Source organism: Vitis riparia, chromosome 16 (assembly GCF_004353265.1).
Source record: "Vitis riparia cultivar Riparia Gloire de Montpellier isolate 1030 chromosome 16, EGFV_Vit.rip_1.0, whole genome shotgun sequence".
In the NCBI taxonomy this organism is placed as follows: domain Eukaryota; kingdom Viridiplantae; phylum Streptophyta; class Magnoliopsida; order Vitales; family Vitaceae; genus Vitis; species Vitis riparia.
In genome coordinates, this window is record NC_048446.1 from 6,606,110 (window position 1) to 6,625,995 (window position 19,886).

Below are 19,886 nucleotides of genomic sequence, written 5' to 3' on the forward strand. Positions count from 1 at the left end.
TGGGAAAAAGCTATTACACATGTAGTGTTCTTATTAAATAGGTGTCCTACTAAAGCAATCTTTAGAAGAACACCTGAGGAAGCTTGGAATGGTCATAAGCCAAAAAAAAATTTTTCGAATTTTTGGGTGTATTACATATTCTCATATACCAAAGGAGCATAAAAAAAAAAAAAGTTTGATAATAAAAGTGAGAAGTGTATTTTCATTGGTTATAGTGATGTAACTAAAGTTTACAAATTGTATAATCCAAAAATAGGGAAGTTAATTGTGAGTAGAGATGTTCAATTCTTGGAAAATGAGAGTTAGACACGGACTTAAACACAAAGTGAGGAAAAAGGAGTTGTCATTGAAGAAGACCTTAAGAATTAGAAGTGTGAAACCAAGGTTTGGTTAATCTCGGTTTTGATGATAACAAAACAAGGTTTAGAACTAATGATTATATTTCAAGTGTGATTAGGCAAGACGATTTCCAAAGTGACAATCACAAAGACAAATCAAGTCAAGGAGAAATCATGAAGAAGAAAACCACCTCAAAGAGAAGTGTTTTTCAAGACCCAAGCTTCATAAAATCTCTTTGTAAGATTGTTGGTGCACTAGGATTTTCATGCATTACATTCTTTACTTATGCACCAAAATCATCCAAGAGTTATTTTGTTTAAATATTTTAAAATTTGATGATTTCTTGTTTTCAACTAAAACCTTGTGTCAAATGTACCTTAGGCAAAACGCTTCAAAATTGGCATATTAACTTACCTAAAAACCTTGCCTAAGTGCTAGAAGAGAAAATAATAGAAAATGATAGGTTTTTAGGGCCAAAACATTGAACCGGTAGAGGCACTGGGCTAACTGGCTCAACCGGCCAGGGTACCAGTCGACCTGTTCCCTTTGCTCGGTCAAGGTCCGGTTGAGGAGTGTTAAAAACGCCACTCTCTCTTCCAGTAGCTTTCCCTTCCCAATTGAGGTATCCTCCTTCCCAATCGACCTCCAGTTGAGGTCTGGTCGAGGTCCAACGGTTACCTACCAAGCATTAAATTCTAACAGTTAGTCAACCGATCGACCCCTAACTCAACCGGTCGAACCCCCAACGGCTAGTTTGATTTTTTTTCCTCTATAAAAAGGCCCCAAATCTTCATTAGTTATGAACTCAACCTTCCCAAACCTTTCTTGAATATATTTGAGCCTTGGAAGAGTGTTTTTTAGTGCACCATTGTTCTAAAACTTGCATATCATTAGTGCACTATTCAATCTTAGTTTACTTGTATCATTTGAGCCTAAAGTTTTGTACTAAGAGTTTATGAAATTATTTGTATATCTTTGAGAGAAAGAATCTAAGTGTGAGGTATCACTTAGTGATTCTCAAGTATGGGATATCACTTGAGAGGTTGTTCAAGAGTGAGGTATCTCTTGAGGATTGTAAAGGGTGCTTGGAGCCAAAAGTCCAAGATGATGGATTGTAACCATTATCCAATTGTATTGCTTGAAGGCTTGGTTAGAAAGCCTTGAATTAGTGGAACCTCAATCTTAGGATTGAAGCTAAAGGAGAGTGGATGTAGGTCGGGTTGCACTAAACCACTATAAAATCTTGTGTTTGCATTATCTCTTCCCTACTCTTTTACTTTATATGCAATTGTCTTTACATTATTTTATTATATGCTTGCATATATTTGTCTCTTACGTTCACAATAGTTTAAATTTTCAAAAAAAGACCATCACCCTATTCACCACCCCCCCCCCCCCCCATCCTCCTCCCTCTTTCTAGGGTGATTACCATAGGTTGGATTAGCCTAATTTTTCTAACAAGAAGGATTCTACAACAAATATTTCTACTTCAAATACTTCTCCTATTAGAAGTTCTCCTATGCAAACAGTAATAAGGTAGGAGTCTAAATCACAAGGTTGCCCAAAACGTTCTCATATTATGCCTATACATCTAAAGGATTATGAAGTCATGAAAGATACTGAAATTACTAATGAAGGTTTAGTTAACTTTTGTCTATTTGCATATTGTGATCTTATTTTATATGAAGAAGCAGCAAGTGATGAGAAGTGGATTCAAGCAATGAATGAAGAATTCAATCCATAAAGAAGAACAATACATGAGAGCTAACTACTCTTCCACTTGGAAAGAAGTCTATAGGTGTTAAATGGGTTTATAAGACAAAATATAAACTTGATGGTAATGTTGATTGATTTAAGGCAAGATTGGTTGAAAATGCTATAAATAGAAGCTAGGTATTAATTATTTCGAAGTTTTTGCACCAATTGCTAGATTAGATATTGTTCGCATGATAATTGCACTTGTAGCTTAGTAAAGTTGGAAAATTCACCAAAAGGATGTTAGTCATCTTTTCTTAATGGTGTACTTAAAAAAAAAAGGTTTTTGTTGAACAACCACCAAGGTATATTAAGAAAGGGCAAGAGAAACAGGTTTACAAACTCAATAAAGCCTTATATGGGTTAAAGTAGACACCACGTGATTGGTACACATGGATTGATACTTATTTATTATAACATAGATTTCAAAAGAGTCCTTTTGAGCACACACTTTACATCAAGTCAAATTCTAATGGTGATGTAATTATTGTATGCCTCTATGTGGATGATTTAATTTTACAAGAAATTGTCGACAGATGTTTGAAGATTTTAGGGAGACAATGAAACAATAATTTGAAATGACATATTTGGGATTAATGTCCTATTTTCTTGGAATTGAAGTTCAACAAACAGATGATGGTATCTTTATCTCATAAAAGAAGTATGCTTTAAACATTCTAAAGCGATTCAAAATGGAACATCATCAACAATCTGTACTCCTATTGCAGAGCAACTGGAGATGAAAAAGGAAGGCACTAGAGAATTAGTAAGTCCCACATATTTCAAGGGCATAGTAGGAAGTCTTTGTTATTGAACTTCTACTGGACCAGATATTGTTTATGGAGTGAGAATTATTAGTCGGTTTATGGAAAAACCATATCAATCACACTTGCAAGTGGCAAAGCTAATTTTGAAGTATGCAAATGGTACTCGTGATCATGGAATCTTTTACTCCTACTCAAACAACTTCAGTTTAGTGGGCTACATAGATAGTGATTAGGGAGGTGATGTAGAGACTAGAAAGAGTATTGCTAGATATGTTTTTTTTATCTTGGAATAGAAGCATTCTCATGGTCATCAAAGAAGCAACAAGTTGTAACATTATCAACTATAGAAGCTCAAGATATGGCAATAACTTTTGCCAGCATGTCAAGCAGTTTGGCTTCACATGATGCTTTGTGAATTGAAGTATGAACAAAAGGGTCCTACAAATATTTTGTGTGATAATAAGTCTACTATTGCATTGACAAAGAATCCGATGTTTCACGGTAGAAGCAAACACATAAGCATCAAATTTTATTATATTAGGGAACTTACAAAAAATCAAGAGATTGAACTTGAGTTTTGTAGATCAGAAGATCAAGTTACAAATATTTTTACCAAGCCACTAAAGACGGACATGTTTGAGAAATTGAAGATGATGCTTGGGTGATTGACTTTACAATTCATATTAAAGGAGGCTATTGAAATTATAATTTGACTTAAAGTCAAATTAGAATAAGTTTAGGACTTTGATAAATATTAGGAATTGTTATTTATTTAGGTTCCTATGTTAATTAAGACTTTTTGTCTAATAGGAATTGAAGTCCTATTACAAGTATGATTAATTTGTTGTAAATAGGCTTGCTATTATGTTAAATTTGATAATGCAATAAATTTATTATTTTAGCAAAAATATTATCAATGCCCAATTGTGTGGGTTCCAACAATGTTCATTGTATAAACGATATACACGTCCATGTTATTACAAATGCATAAACTCTTATACAGATCTATTAATAGAAGAACACAAAACCTTTTTGTATCCCACGTTCTTCCTCACATCTACATCATGGTGAAACCTCACTCTACCAAACAATGCTCACAAGTTCATCTCTCTCATAACTTTTTCCTCTCATGAACTCAAAATACTTATTAAGATATTCGAATTAACTTTCCTAAGGGTTGTCTCATAAGGGTTGTTTTAAAAAATAATTATATGAATATGGAAAATTTTTTAAAATAAAGCATTATATGTAAAAATTATTTTAAAATATATAAAAAAAAAATACAAATGTTTTAAATTTTCAAACATATTTTTATTTTATAAAACCTTGGAAGCAGCTTTTAAAAATTATTTTCAAAATCTTTTTTTTTTAATTATTTTTGAAAACACTATCCAATAAAAACTATTTTTTTATCCTAGGAAGTAACAAAATCCTAGCATACTCCCCAAACTTTTCAAAACATTAGAAACTTAGGAATGGAAAAGGAAGCAATGTAGGTTCCACGATAATGCAATGAAGTGAAAGAAATGACAGAGGACTATGGCCCCTGCACAGCGCCCTTGCTTTATGTCTTCCAATGTGTGTAAAACATGTTCAAATAAGTGTTGGTGTGGTGGGTCTGGTCATATTTGTCTCTTAAAACATTGAATATGACAAACCCTACTTCATATTATATTCTCTTGTTTGGTCTTCAAAGGAAAAACTCATTATTTTTCTAATCAATCCTTTCCAACGTATTTTTGGTAGAAAAATATGTTTCTCACGTTTGTTTTTATTTGAAGTTCCAACTGATGTGAATTCGTTTAATATTAGAAATCAATTTCCAAATTTTAGAACAAATTTAGAATTTTTTTTATTCAAATAAAATTTAAGGGGTTGTTTAGTAAAACTTAATACTTATTACTGAATGTCTTAAATTAACTTTTAAGTTAAATTATACTTGTATTGTTAAGTTAAAACTTATTATTTAATTTGTACTTTAAATATTAAGGTTGTTTAATAAAATTAACTTAAAATGTATTTTAAATCATCAAATTAATATATTTATCCTTATAAATTATAAGTATGGTAAACGAGGTTAAGTAACAATAGAGGTCGTGAAGTAGCAAAGAATATCATAAAAATAATTAGGGCAAATGAGGATAAACAAGGAAAAGGAAAATATGGACTTAAAAATAAGTTAATTATTTTTATTTATTACTTGAAATTGTTTTTTATCTTAAGTCACACTATTAAATTATTTTATCAAACATACTTAATTTACTTAATAACTTAAAATAAGTTCTTAAGGATCTATTTGGTAATTGTTTTAAAAAACCATTCTAAAAATTAGTTTTTGAGAACAGTTTTTAAAAACTTTTCTTAATTTGATTTTTGTATAACAAAAGTCAGTTTGGAAACTAAAATGTTTTTAACCTATTTTTAATGTTTTTAAATATTTTTTAAAAAATAATTTTTATATGTCATATTTTATTTTTAACCATTCTACATGTTTGTATAATTACTTCTTAAAATAGTTCTAAAAAAACAAGTGAAAACAATAGAAAACAATTAAAAAATATTTTCTGAAAACATCCTATATTTCTATTTTTAAAAATAAAAAACAAAAAAAAAGTTTTTAGTTGTCAAACTTATTTCCTGTGCTTTTTGTTCTAAAAATAAAAAATCATTTTAAAAAACAATTCCAAACAAGTCTAAGTCATTTTAAGTTATTAAGTTGATTTACCAATCATTCACATGTATTTTGTCTTCAAATTGATGAATGATAGTTTTTCATTCATACTTTATTTCGTTCATGTACAGAGTATATATAGAGGGTAATCACCATTCTAAGAATGGGAAAGGATGATACAAGGAAAGAATAATATAAGGAAATAACAACTAATATCCTAATATCTCAACTTTCCTAATATCTCAATATTCCTAATATCTCAATATTTCTAATATTTCAATATTTCTAATATCTCAACTTTTCTAATATCTAAACATTCCTAATATCTCAACACTAAATGATATAAGGAAAGAATGATATAAGGAAAGCATTCCTAATATCTCAACACTCCCCCTCAAGTTGGTGCATAGATGTCACACATGCCCAACTTGTCTAAAAATTTTGAGAATACTTGACTCGAGACAGCTTTGGTGAGGATATCGGCTAACCAATCTTGCTTTCCACCTTGGATCAACTAAGGCTTCCTGCGCACTTGGATGTAGGAAAATTTTTCCCGTTCGGCAATATGCATCTCCACGAGTTGTGACCAAACGTCATAGTTTGATTCAGTCAAAATAATTCCTGGATTGAAAGTACCTTCAGATTGAAAAACAATAGTACTTTTTTTCACTCATTTTTTTTTTCTCTCTCATAAAGGAGGGACAATTGTTAGCCTTATGGCAAAATATCCAGGATTTCAGTTCCCTGGCTCTGATACCATCTTCAAATTGATGAATGATAGTTTTTCATTCATACTTTATTTCGTTCATGTATAGAGTATATATAGAGGGTAATCACCATTCTAAGAATGGGAAAGGATGATACAAGGAAATAATAATATAAGGAAATAACAACTAATATCCTAATATCTCAACTTTCCTAATATCTCAATATTCCTAATATCTCAATATTTCTAATATCTCAACTTTTCTAATATCTAAACATTCCTAATATCTCAACACTAAATGATATAAGGAAAGAATGATATAAGGAAAGCATTCCTAATATCTCAACATTTTGTGCTTAATTTTGAGCTATCAAGTTCACCATATGGGAAAGATCCTTGGCTTTCTTAGCCTTGTCCCTTCTTTTATTTGGCTCCTTAATTTAGATGTGATATGTTCTTCAAGTATATTTGCTTCCTCTTAGCTCCATATTATTCTTATAGTCTTTTTAGGAGTTTGGGAGAAGGTTTTTATAGCTACAAAAGTTTCAAAAAGTTGCATATCTTTATTGGTTAGGACAATAATAAGCATACGGTAATTATGGATGTAAAATTATGCATCTTTATCCTCGGCTATTTGGAAAAATTTTATATTTCTTATTCATCTTCTCCTATATTCCTTTAACATGCTTAAATGGGCAATACTTATCAAATAGTTCATTTGATAAAGTGCTAAGATTGTATGAAAAACGTGCTTATTATCTTTTTCTCTTAGAGATATATCGTAATAACCATCTTCTTGTTTGGGTTCAATTAGAATATGTCCGAGAAAAAAAAAAAGAAGAAGAAAAAAACAAAACCCCTTTCTTACTAGCTTTTAAGAAAAGGTCCCATTGAAGGGATTGATTTTGGAGGTGTTAGGTCTTATATGAGCTAGGGATGCCTCCATTTTGGAACTACTCTTTTAACATTATTGGAAAACAATGAAAGTAGAGAGGGATGACCATGAGAATAAATAAGAGATTCTGAAAATAAAAGATAAATGACTTATCATTGCTATCCTTAAAATAGTTTCACCCTTCTATCTCAATGCAGTTGGATGGCAAAGAGTGCTTTACCTCCATGATTCAATAGCCAATACTACTTGCAAAGGTGCACTGACTTGCTTGCACCAATCATGAAAACAAAAAAGAAAAAAGAAAAAAAGGAAGCAATGAAGAAATTAAATGGTTTTTTTGGATTGGATTCTCTAAAATCCCATTGGTTGGTTCTAACCCTAAAAGCAAGCTCATAAGGATTAGTCAATGGATTTCAATATATGTAACATGAAGTTCTCCTCTCTTATTACATACCGTGGAATTATTATGAACACACATGCACTCGCCCAACAATTATAAATTTTAATACCAAAGTCTTTTTACTTAATATTAAATTTTATAAAAGATCATCTTAGTGATCTCATAAAAATTCTTTTTGTTACAATTTAAAACGCTAATATTTAATACTATAACATTTTATAAATATGCCACCTTTTAGCAATTCCTAAAAGTGATGACACTATGACACATTCCTACATAGCATTCATTTGATAAAAATTAGACTATTACAAGCACAATAATTTTTTTTTATAAGTTAGACAAATTATAATTTATCTCCTTTTACATAAAGTAATAAAATTGTATTATTTATTTAAAGGAATTTAAGTGACTATAGACATAGTGACATAAAATATAAAATCCTTTAGGTTATGTTTGGTTTTCAAAAAATACTAAGAAAAAAATGGAAAGGAAAATGATTTTCCTAAGTTTGGTTGTCTATAAAAATATTAAAAAAAATCATATATAATTAAAATAAGTTAAAAACTTATATATTCTTAAATTATTTAATATTTATACCAATTATTTAAAATAAGTAAAATGAGTTTGAAGTAGTAAATAAAAATAATTTATCGTCTTGTAATCTATTTTTTATTTTCCTTTTATTTTTTCTTTATACTTTTTATTTTTTTGCATTCTCTCTCAAATTTTTCAGAAATCAGATATAATCTTTAAAAAAAAAAGTGAGATTAATTTGGAAGCAAAAGTTTATATACTAAACTAGTGATGAGATGGTGGGAGCCAATTTTAGTGTTTTTCCTTTCTTGGTCTCCGGGCATCGAAAAAGGGAAGGAAAAGAAGAGAAAAAAAAAAAAAACCCTTTAATGTGTTGACTTTTTGAGAAGACCTTGTTGATGAATGTCACTAACCTTACTAGCCTAGATAATGGGCATGCATCAATTATCACAATCAACTTTAGAAATTTCTTTTGAGTGGAGGAGTAGAACAAAGAAATAGTAATTAAAATAGAATAATTTTGACCTTCCACAAGCCATTAAACTCAGCTCAAAATTATTCATCATTGTTTATACAAGGGTTTTTTTTTTTTTTTTTTTTTTTTTTTTTTTTAAGAGTGTTTTAGAGGGTTGTGAACGAGGTTTAAGTCAAGAATGAGGTCATTAGTGTAACACAATAAGTGGAGCTTTTTTACAAGGGGCATTTTGGATAATTCTTGAAAATGAATCATTATAGTCATTATTTTTCCACATTTGTGATGATTTTTATGGCACTCAAACCAATATATTCCCCCCATTTGCGGATATATCACACACGTGTTATTATTTATTTTATTTTTACATGCGTACGTGTTTGTTGAATGGGAAAATGGATTGAACAAAAATTGCACTGAGCACAAAGATGGAAAAATGGTAAGGATAATTTTAAAAATATTCAACAAATGTGAAGCCCAAATTGCTTTGTAATCAATTAAAATGTAGAGCACGAATAAAGTATACCAAAAAGTAGTCAATTGGAAATAATGTGATAGAATATGAGAAGATGGGGTGTATGACTTTAGAATATGACAAATACTTGGTATCTAGAGTTTTTTCCTCAAAAAATAACTTAACTCGGGCACGTAAGTGATGATGGTGAGATAACAATCGAACATCTGTATAGAATTTTTGAACGAGTTGTCACAATAATAGTAGTTTTCGTGATTCCATGAACACGACTCATAGAGATGTGATATGTGGACGATTTTGTAAATATATATGCACACGATTGATCCTTAAAGAAATGCATTTTTGAATGATTAAAAAAAATCATGGAAGTAATTATAAATAAGTTTATAAGTTATTTTCGTATTTTCATCCTCTTTTGTATGTTGGAAAAGCTTGAATAAAGTTAATACAAGATATTTCGGATTAAAAAAACAGATATGATCGAGATCTTGGTGATAAGTGTTTGGATAAGTAGCCATATTTTCCAATTTCGTCACTTTTCTATCATTTATTGGATCTGTCGAAGTGGAGTGTGGAAATGCTCCACTTCGGCCTACAGCAGAAATGGAATGATTTCATTTTCCATGAAATTTCCCCGTATCCAAACAGCCCCTTACAGTCTCTCACTTTGGGCAGGCTTCATTTTCCCTGATAGCTAGCGCTGTATTTGGTATTCACATAAAAGCCAAACGAAACCTCCCCACACAGCTCATCGTCACTTCACAATTACACGACCAATAATTGCTCGCCAACTGGCAACGCACCCATCTGATGCCCCACCTGAAACACATTGGATCTCCGCTCCACTTCAACCGCCAAACCATTCTTTAGCCGCTTCGGCGAGCCACTTTCTGACGACGGCTCCGGCTCTGGCGAGCGGCGCTTTGCCGTGATTCTCACCGGATCCGGCTCACCCGACCCGACCCTGTGCGGAAAATTGAGCAACGCTCGCGAGCCGCGCATCCGATAAGCTGCTCGGTCATAAGCCACCGCGGCTTCCTCAGCCGTCTCATAGGTCCCCAGCCACACTCTCGCGCCGTTCTTCGCCGGATCCCTAATCTCCGCGGCGAACTTCCCCCACGGCCGTTGTCGGACTCCTCTGTAATGCCTCCCTCTCGACGGCGCAGCCCTCACCTCGGGCATCGCCGGCGCCGCTACTTCTTCCCTAGGCTCCTCCTTCACCTCCGGCGGGGGTGGCAGGCCGAACGGTGTCCATCCGACACTCACGGCGTCTCGGAGGACACCGTACAGCACCATATCCTCCGAATCGTCAACCTTCAACGGCAAGTCTCCCCAGTTCTCCGTCAAGAACGGCATCAGACTGTTGAAGCTGGAGCTCCGGCCATACACCGGCTTTTCACCGGAGGTACTCGCCGGAAAACAGATAGAGGCCTCTGAATGTTCACGAATGGGAGGAAGACCAATCTCACCCATGGTGGTTTCTTTCATCTCAGGCTCTGGAGAAGAGAAGAGAATTGGAATTTGGAATGGAGGGGTGATGAGGATGTTTTTTTATAGCTGGACAGAGTGAAGAATTTCATGCAGCCGTGGTAAGATTTTTTTTCTCTTTCTTTTTCTTTTTCTTTTTTCTTTTTTCTTTTTTCTTTTTTTAATATTTTATTAATTATTAATAATTCATTTTGAGTTGCTTTGAAATTTCTTCTAAGGGAGCAAGTGGGCAAATGGGAGCCGTCTTTTCCACACGTGATTAATATAGTGGGGCCACGCTGACGTCATGTAATGACGTCATCAGTGAGCCATGCCATTTGTGATATTATATATGAGGTAAAGGTCGACATGTCATGAGATGGCATGCCGGTAATTTAAGGAAAAAAAAAATTCATATTTATTAGAATTTTTTATATTTAATTATCATTAGAGATAAAAGAAAATGATAAATAATTGACAAATAAGTGGAAGCATGTAAAATTATTCATGTTTTTATATCTTCCTTCCTTTTCAGTGTCTTCTTTTTCTTTCTTTTCCTTTTTTTTTTATATGGTTATTACTCTTTTAAATTATAACCTTTTCTTGGCCATTTAATTTTAAGAGGTAAATTAAATATTAATTAATTGAATTTCAAAAATAAAATAATTAACTGTAACCATAATATTACTATAAAATTATTCTCCTTTTATATTTTCCTTCCTTTTTAATGTCTTCTTTTCTTTTCTTTTCCTTTTTATTTTTTTGTGTGGTTATTGCTATTTCTTTATTTTAGGAAAAGTAAGAGAGCAAAAATTTACAATATCATTTAAATTACATAAATTATTGCCTTTTATTTTTATATGTTTCTTGGCCATTTAATTTTTAGAGTTAAATTAAATATTATTTAATTGAATTACAAAATTTTACAATGATACTAATAATTAATTATCTTTTGCATATTGTGTAAGCATTTATCCTGTAGTTTCTAATTACAATTGCACCAAAAGAGAATGCAATTGAACTTATTGAAAGCAAAATTATAAAATTATGTCATTTTATTAAGTCAATCAATATTTTTCTTTTTCAATAATATATATACATATATATATATAAGGGAAGAAAAATATAAATAAAAATTTATGTTAAATTCTTCTTTTTTTCTACCACAATCCTCTAATTTTCTTACCCTAAAATGTATGAATTCTCAAAAATTTATTATATTTCAATTCTCTTTTTATCTTTGTAACCAATTAAATAGAAAATTAAATTACATTTGTATTATTATAATTATTTTTCTTACCATTTCTCAAGGTTAGTATAAAATCTAAGGCTGCAACTTGAACAGGTTGGTTGTGTTGATGAATAATTTTAGTCTAACTCAAATTAAGAAGTAATCAACTCAAATTCAACCAAATTCAATCCAACCTTATTTTTCTAAATTCGGGTTAAACTAGGATTGGTTAGGTTAAATTCAGGTTGATTAGGTTAAACTCAAGTTAGACTCGGATTGATTGGGTTGCATGATTCAAAATCCATTAGTTTTTTAAAAACTTTTTTTCTATATATTTATACCAAAATTTAAATAATAAATAACACAAAATTTAAAGATAATAATAAAAAGGTAAAAATAAGTTTATATATTATATATATATATATATATATATATATATATTAATGAAAAAAGTATAAGATATAATTATAATTTGATATTTTTTTCTTTAAAATCTAAAAATAAAATTAATATTATCATATAAGATAATAAACATTATAAAAGTATTAAATCAAGTTTGGGTTAGGCTAAGATTGAACTCTGATTGAGAAAGCTTAATCCAAGCTCAACTCGAGTAATAAAAATGTTTGTCCAATCCCACCCAAACATTATGTTGAGTTCAAGCTAGATAAGGTTAATCAATCCAAATTGCACCCCTAATAAAATCCCACAACAACTATTTTTTTTTAATTAAATTTTCTCTTAAATAACCAAGTAATTACCAAAAAAACTAAAGACTTAATATTGATTAAATTATTTTATCAAATATACTTAATATATTTATAACTTAAACTAAATCATTAAAATCATATTAAAATGTTAAACTAATTTACAATCAATTTAAATTCAATATATAACATTTTCACTAAAATATTGCCTCATCACATGATGATCATCATAATAGACAACCCAATAAAAGGGACAATTGATTTTTGTTTTTCTATATGATTATTATTTTAGCCCACTAGCTCATATTCCATCCATTATGGAGATGGTCCCCTTTTCCTAATAGGGACCATAAATAATGGAGACCTATATTGTGCTCTTTCATTGGATGTATGATATAAAACAATCTACAAGCCTAACAACTTTCTATCAACTTGCAAGCCTAAACTTTTATTTTATTCTTGTCTTTGTCCCAATTAATATTAAAAAGCATTTTTTTCTTTTTGTCTTTTAAAAAATAGTTTATTATATTATCTTTATAACATCCAGACATGTTACAGCTATTACAGTCATATTTTTCCTTTTATTTTGATTATATAAAACAAGGGTTAGCATGGTAAAGTTTTTAATATTTAAGTGTAATAGAACTTTAAAGATCATATCAAATTCTTAGTGTAAAACACTAAGTCTCACCCACCATCTCTAAGAAATAAATCTTGACAAATTCAAGATGAACACTTCATGCTATATATGTTGGAAGGTCAAGGGAAAATCTAGGGTTGAACCTAGGTTTATTATTATTATTATTATTATTATTATTATTATTAAATCTTGACAAATTCAAGATGAACCCTTCATGCAATATATATTGGAAGGTCAAGGGAAAACCTAGGGTTGAACCTAGCATTGGTTTATTATTCTTGTAGTTTTTTTTTTTGGAGGAAAACTTGATAGATGATTTTATAAAAACAATTTCAGAAAAAACTTCAATTAAAAGCATTTCGACTAAAAGTACTATCAAATGCATTCTTATAGTATGTTTGATAGTGATTTTACAAAGTGTTTTTAATATTTTTAATATATAAAAAGATAAAGATTTTTAAATATTAAAAATATTAAAAATATTTTTTAAAATCACTGTCCAACACACTCTTAATTTAATTTAGACATTACTTAAAATGCTTCAATTTATAAGAACAACTTGTGGGGTTATTTAGAAGTTAAAAAAATGATCAAACTAAGCATGTTGTAATTTCAAAATAATTCTTAAAACTTGGTAAAAGTCTAGGACCCCCCTTTTGATATGTATTAAAGACCTCTGAGAAAGACCTTTGGACTGCCAAAAGAGCATAAAAGTGTATGGTACGGTAGATTGGGTTGATCATGTAGTTGACCATGTGCCTTATTCTCACTTGAATATCATAAATCATAGAAAATGCTATTATATACCACATGGTCTACATGATGATACATGTAATCAATTATATAATCTATTGAATTGATAGTTTTGTCTCAAATGGGTGCTATATAATACTTTAAACGTTCACCCTCTATGTACTATTCTAAATGTTTACTTTTTAAAATACATTATTATTACATTTGATTTACAAGATTTGATTTAATATGATAAGATAAGATAAGATAAGATAAATAAGATAATATATATATATTATATTAAATATTATCTAATTTTAAATAAAAAATACATATCGTTGTATATGATTTTCAATGAAATATAATTTTCATTGAGATGTGATATATTTTCACTAAATATAGGATAAGATTAGTAATAAGATAATTTATCATATCTTATTACCAGCCAAATATAGGATATGATATACTATTTTCTCTTTGTATGTTTAGTTCTTGAAAAATATGAGAGAAAATGCAAAAGAAAGAAAAGTAGAGATACAAGTATAAGAAAAGAAAAAATTGAAGAATAAAAATATAAATTTAAAATCAATTAATTATTTTTATATTCTTCTATGTAAAATTAAATAATTTAAAAATATATAAATTTTTAACTAATTTTAATTATATATATTATTTATTTTTCATGTTAAAATCAAACATAAAAAAAAAATCTTAGAATATTTTTTCTTTCTTTAATACTTTCTTGAAACCAAACATTGCATAAATATCCTAATCAATAGTGATATCTACAATGGATAAACCAAATTTAAAATAAATATAATTAATGACTAGTTTAGCTTTAAAAATAATAAAAATTGGGCCTTTATTAAGCTCATTTGCATCTAACCTAATAATTACAAAATCATATTTACTCAATTGGCCAAGCTTTCTTTGAAGCTTTAGATGCAATTGGATCCTTACACTTTGCTAATCCAAATCCATTCATAAAACCTCCTATCTTCAACCTTGTACTGTTACGAGATTGTGTAAGTGGTAGTGAGAATAACAATTAAAAAAAATATTGTAAAAACTCATTACAACCTAAGAAGATTAAGAAGACTTTTAGACCTAATCTGTAGACTATATGCATTCTCTCCATTTTTTTAGCCTATGTTCAGTTTTCGAAAAGTTTGAGAGAAAATATGAGAGACAAAAATTAGAGATTGAAAAGTAGAATTTAGACCTAATGTGTAGACTATTTGCATTTTCTCCATTTTTTTTAGTTGATGTTTGGTTTCAGAAAGTTAAAGAAAATGTGGGGAGAAAAAAATAAAAAAGAAAAATAAAAGAAAAGAAGTGAAAGAAAATTAAAAATAAATTAAAAATCAAAAAATTAATTTTATATAATATTTCAAACTTATTTTATTTATTTAACTCTATATAAAATTAAATATATATATATATATATAAATATATATAATATATATATATATATAAATTTTAATTATATTTGATTTCTTCATATTTTTCTTTTTTAGTACTTTTCAAAAACTAAATATATTTTTAATATTTTATAGTAATTTTATTTCTTAATTTACCCCATATTACTTCCTTTGAATTGAGATTTAAAAGAAAAAGGCCAAGAAATTTACCGACACCAAATTCATAGTTCTTCTCTCTATGGTGGTTTTCCCTATCTCTACTTAAATTGACTTTATATCATAAAATTTTAAATACTAAAATAAGTTATAAAATGATTAAAAAAAGACGTTCCACATGGCCTCACACGTGACATTTTTTGTATAATATTTTTATTCCATGCCATGACAAATACAATAATTTGAACACATATTATTATTTTATTTATTTACAAACAAGATCAGAAAAATAAAATACATGCAGAAGAGAATATTCCATTCAACATATTATAAAATTCACATCATATGCTAACATACAATTAATTAATTAATTGTCTTTATTAGATATAAAAATTGGTTAAGTTAGAAAAATGTCATAATCATTATTTTAATTTTTCATTGAAGAAATAAATAATTATTATTATTTGGTATAAAAATTTATGCTCGATTCGAATTGATCAATAAAAATACAAAACAACCCTTCATGAATTAGATCGACATTTGTTTAAGAAGATATATGTCGATTAATAATTTAATCTTTTAATTGAAAAAAAAAAATCTAACTTATGGTGGTATTTGATTTTTTGACTTAATTCTAAAAAGAACTTAAAACTAAATAGTATTAAGTATTAAGTTATTTATTTTTTAATATTTTATTTCTATTAATAATTAAAAATAAAGAAAAACCAATATATTATTTTTACATTCAAAAAAAAAAAAAATTATTCAATAAAAAATTTAAGAAATAAGTAATAAGTCAACAGAAAGTGAGAAAAAAAAAACAATTTGAAATCTAAAAACAAATTTAGTAAAAAGTTAAAAAAACAAACACCATAGAAAATGAAATTGGAAAATTGGAATATAGTAGGATTGTCTATGTTACCATTTTTATTATTATTATTATTTTATTTTTATTTCATAAGACTAAGAATAAAAATATTGATTTAAGAAAATCTCATCAAGAGGAAATTAATTTTTCTTTCAATTATGATCCTTTTCATCTGAAAATAAAATATCCATAGATAATTCGACTTCATTTAAATAAATTTTTTTCTTCTTAAAAGAGGAAAAAAAAAAGATTTATGTTATTTGAATTTGAAAGAAATTTTTAAATGACAAAATGGATTATCCCAACAAAGTCTCCTTCTAAGTATAGGAAAAAAGTCCTTCCATGTATGGTAAAAAAGAAGATATCCTACTCTCCTTTCAAGGTGACAATATATGACAAAATTCACAAATCTCCCATTTGGAAAGATGTCACGATATTTATTTCTTTTGTTTTTATTTTTTTATATTTAATTAATATAATATTGAATTTTTTGAAATATCAAATAATAATAATAATTTTTTAATACTTATTCAATTTATTACAAAATTGAACTTATTTCATATTAAAATTGAATTTTTAATGGTTAAAACACGAGTTTTCTTGGATCAATTAAAAAAGAATAGATAAATTTATATATCTTCTGGATATTTAATTTATAAATAATTCTATAATTATTTTTTATAAAAATTTACTTATTTTAAAAATTAATTTATATATATATATATATCTTGACCATGGGAAATTAAAAAGAAAAAGGAAAAAAGAAACAGGGATAGAGGCATAAAGGTGCATATATTAAAGAATTAAATAATCCTACAAGTTGAAGTCCTTTTCAAACATGATCATTTCATATTTGAAATTGAGGAGAATGGAAAACGATCACGCTTTGGTTCTTTTTAGATAAAATTTAGAGTGCACCCACCAGCAAAATTAGGACTGAGTGAAATTTTACTGTATGAGTATATGAAAAAGAATGAACTAAACAAAAAAGAAATAAAAATAAAATAAAATTGAAATGAGTTCATTGAGGCAAACAATTTTTTATTTATATTTCTATTAAGTGCATTTTTATACTAAATTATTAGAGTTGAGTTTGGGTGTCTAAGTTGACGAACCAGACCCCATACAATAAAATGAGAAATAGGAGAACAATTTCTAGGATCATTCTTAAAATTGCCTTGAAACTGTTACTATTGTTAGTCATGTTAGACACAAGAGGTTTCATGCCTATAAATGTGGAAAAATGCTCTAATAGTTTGTCTAGCTCTCTAACTTGCTAGGCATGCCTGTTGAAACGGCTAGACGCGGTTGTGTGCTTGGGCCTCGTATGCTGGAAGGGGATGTCTCGTAGATTTCATTGTCGAACCATTGACAGACATAGGTAGTGTTTGTTTTTTTACTTAATTCTAAATAGAACTTAAATGCTTAATAGTGTTAAATATTAGGTTATTTGTTTTTATAGTATTTTATTTTTATTAAGTATTAAAAAATAAAGAAAAATTAATATATTATTTTTTCTATTTAAAAAAAGTTACATATTTTGATTTTTTATATTTAATAAAAAGTTTATAATAAAATCATGAAAAGGTAAAAAAACAAATAATCTAAATTCTAAAAATAAATTATTTTTAGTAAAGAACAAAAAGAAAAACAAACACCATCATAGTTTAGTACTAAAGAACAATTGTAGATTCTCTATTGAGACGGAGTTTTCAGAATATCAGAAGTTGGGATAGGGCTAACAACTATATAATCATAAAAAAAATATCTCTCCTTTACTTTCTTTTCAAGAAAAGTTTGAAAGAAAACACTTTTACAAGAAAATCATTTTTATTGAATTTCTTTTATTTTTATTTTTACATGAAAAGAGGTTAAGATATTTGAACGGTAGAAAATAATAATTTTTATATTTGTAGTTCTATTCGCAATTTAAGGTAAAAAAAAATTGTCAATAAAATGCCCAATCAAGATTGTTTAGGTGTTTCAAAAGTCACTCAAAAAGTATTATTTTACATCATAAATAAAAAAATATGGAAGTATGAATTCTGGAAACATGGATCACGCCCCATTAGAAACTAGAAAGGAGGGAGTTGGTGGCGCATTTTTTCCTCGAAGAGAGAATAAGTGACTGGTCAATTAGGCCATGTATAAGTACACGAAGAAAATAAGGAATAGGGATTCTGAATCTGACATATTTTCCATAGAAAGGTTATGCAGAAGATGATTATTGTAGGGAAAATAAACTTTCCTCATTTTTAATGGTTGGTGCAGTGAGGAAAAAATGAAGACTTAAAGAATTTTTCCTCTGTTTGGAAGGTTGGTACAGTGAGAAAAAAAAGACTTGAAAAGGGCTTGATGAGGATTTTATACCATGGTGGAGGACATCACCCTATTGAAAAAAGAAAGGAAAATAAATGATTGGCCAAATCAAAAGGCCTTTTTGACCAATGAAAAATGAATCCATAAATTTCCAAGTCTTCTCAGAAAGGTTGTAAGGTCTTTATGGAATTATAAATTGCCCAAAAAGCTGTCTGAAAAAAAGAAAAAAAAAAAAAGACTAGAGAAAAAGTAGTATGAACACTAATAGCTGTCATTGGTTCCAAAGCCAGAGGCATCAAATTTGCTTAAAAAAAACCAAAGTAAAATAAATAAATAAATAAGAGAAAAAAATTCATTATAATTCTTACAAGGTAGGATATTTATAGAGTATTCTTATCAACTATATAATTTTGGGATGATTGTATTTTTTATCTAGTTGAACCCTAAAATTAAGCTTTGATCTATATAAGTTTACTATTTAAATCCAAGACCTAAAAAAAGTGTGGAAATTGAGAATAAAGATGTGAATTTTTTATCTTTCCAAAAATGACTTTTATTGACTATGAAAAAAATAGAAAAACATTAATTTAAATTTTATTCCTTTTGTAACCTTAATAAATTTTAATTTAATTTAATGATTTGGAAAAAAAATACACACTTTTACAAAAAAATAAAAATAAATTATTATTATTATTATTTAAAAATCAAACATATTAGAAAATATATATTTTTTAAATTATGTATATAAAAAATAACTAAAAATATATTAAAATTATTTTTTTTAAATGATATATTTTCAGAATATATATTTTTTTAAAAAATAGTTTTCTAAAAATAATAAATTTTCATAATAATTATTAGAAAAATTAAAATAAAAAAGTTTGTCAAACATTGTGGTAGAAAATACTCAAAATAATTTTGAAAGGTATATTGATCTCTTCACATTTTATATCCTTCCCATCAATTATACAACTTTCGTGAACTAAATTTTAATTTTTGGGTCCAGTTGAGTCCAAAACACAATTGTTCCAATAATTTTACGAGAAAATAACAATATATAAAATACTTTATACATTATTATTTCACCAAAAATATTGGAAACTCACGTAATATCAATAATTAAATTTTATGAAAGAGTATTGAAAACATTAGATGATTTTTTTTTTTTTTTTTTTTAAAATGTTTGAAATTTAAACAAATATGTTTAAGACAGTTTTTGGATTTTTTTTTAAAATCTAAAGCGGTTCGAGTATTGTCTTCTCCTATCTTGCCTCGGCAATAATAATAATAAAAACAATAATAATAAATACTTTTCAATAAAACAATTATAA

General features: G+C 28.0%; 1 protein-coding gene across 1 annotated transcript; it reads right to left on the bottom strand.

The window, feature by feature from the left end:
* Positions 1 to 9,451: 9,451 nt before the first annotated feature.
* On the bottom strand, positions 9,452 to 10,554 carry LOC117933077 (ethylene-responsive transcription factor 2-like). Its single transcript, XM_034854442.1, has one exon. It carries the CDS (start codon positions 10,500 to 10,502, stop codon positions 9,780 to 9,782), a length of 723 nt encoding a protein of 240 aa, XP_034710333.1. The 5' UTR covers positions 10,503 to 10,554; the 3' UTR covers positions 9,452 to 9,779.
* Between the last annotated feature and the right edge of the window lie 9,332 nt (positions 10,555 to 19,886).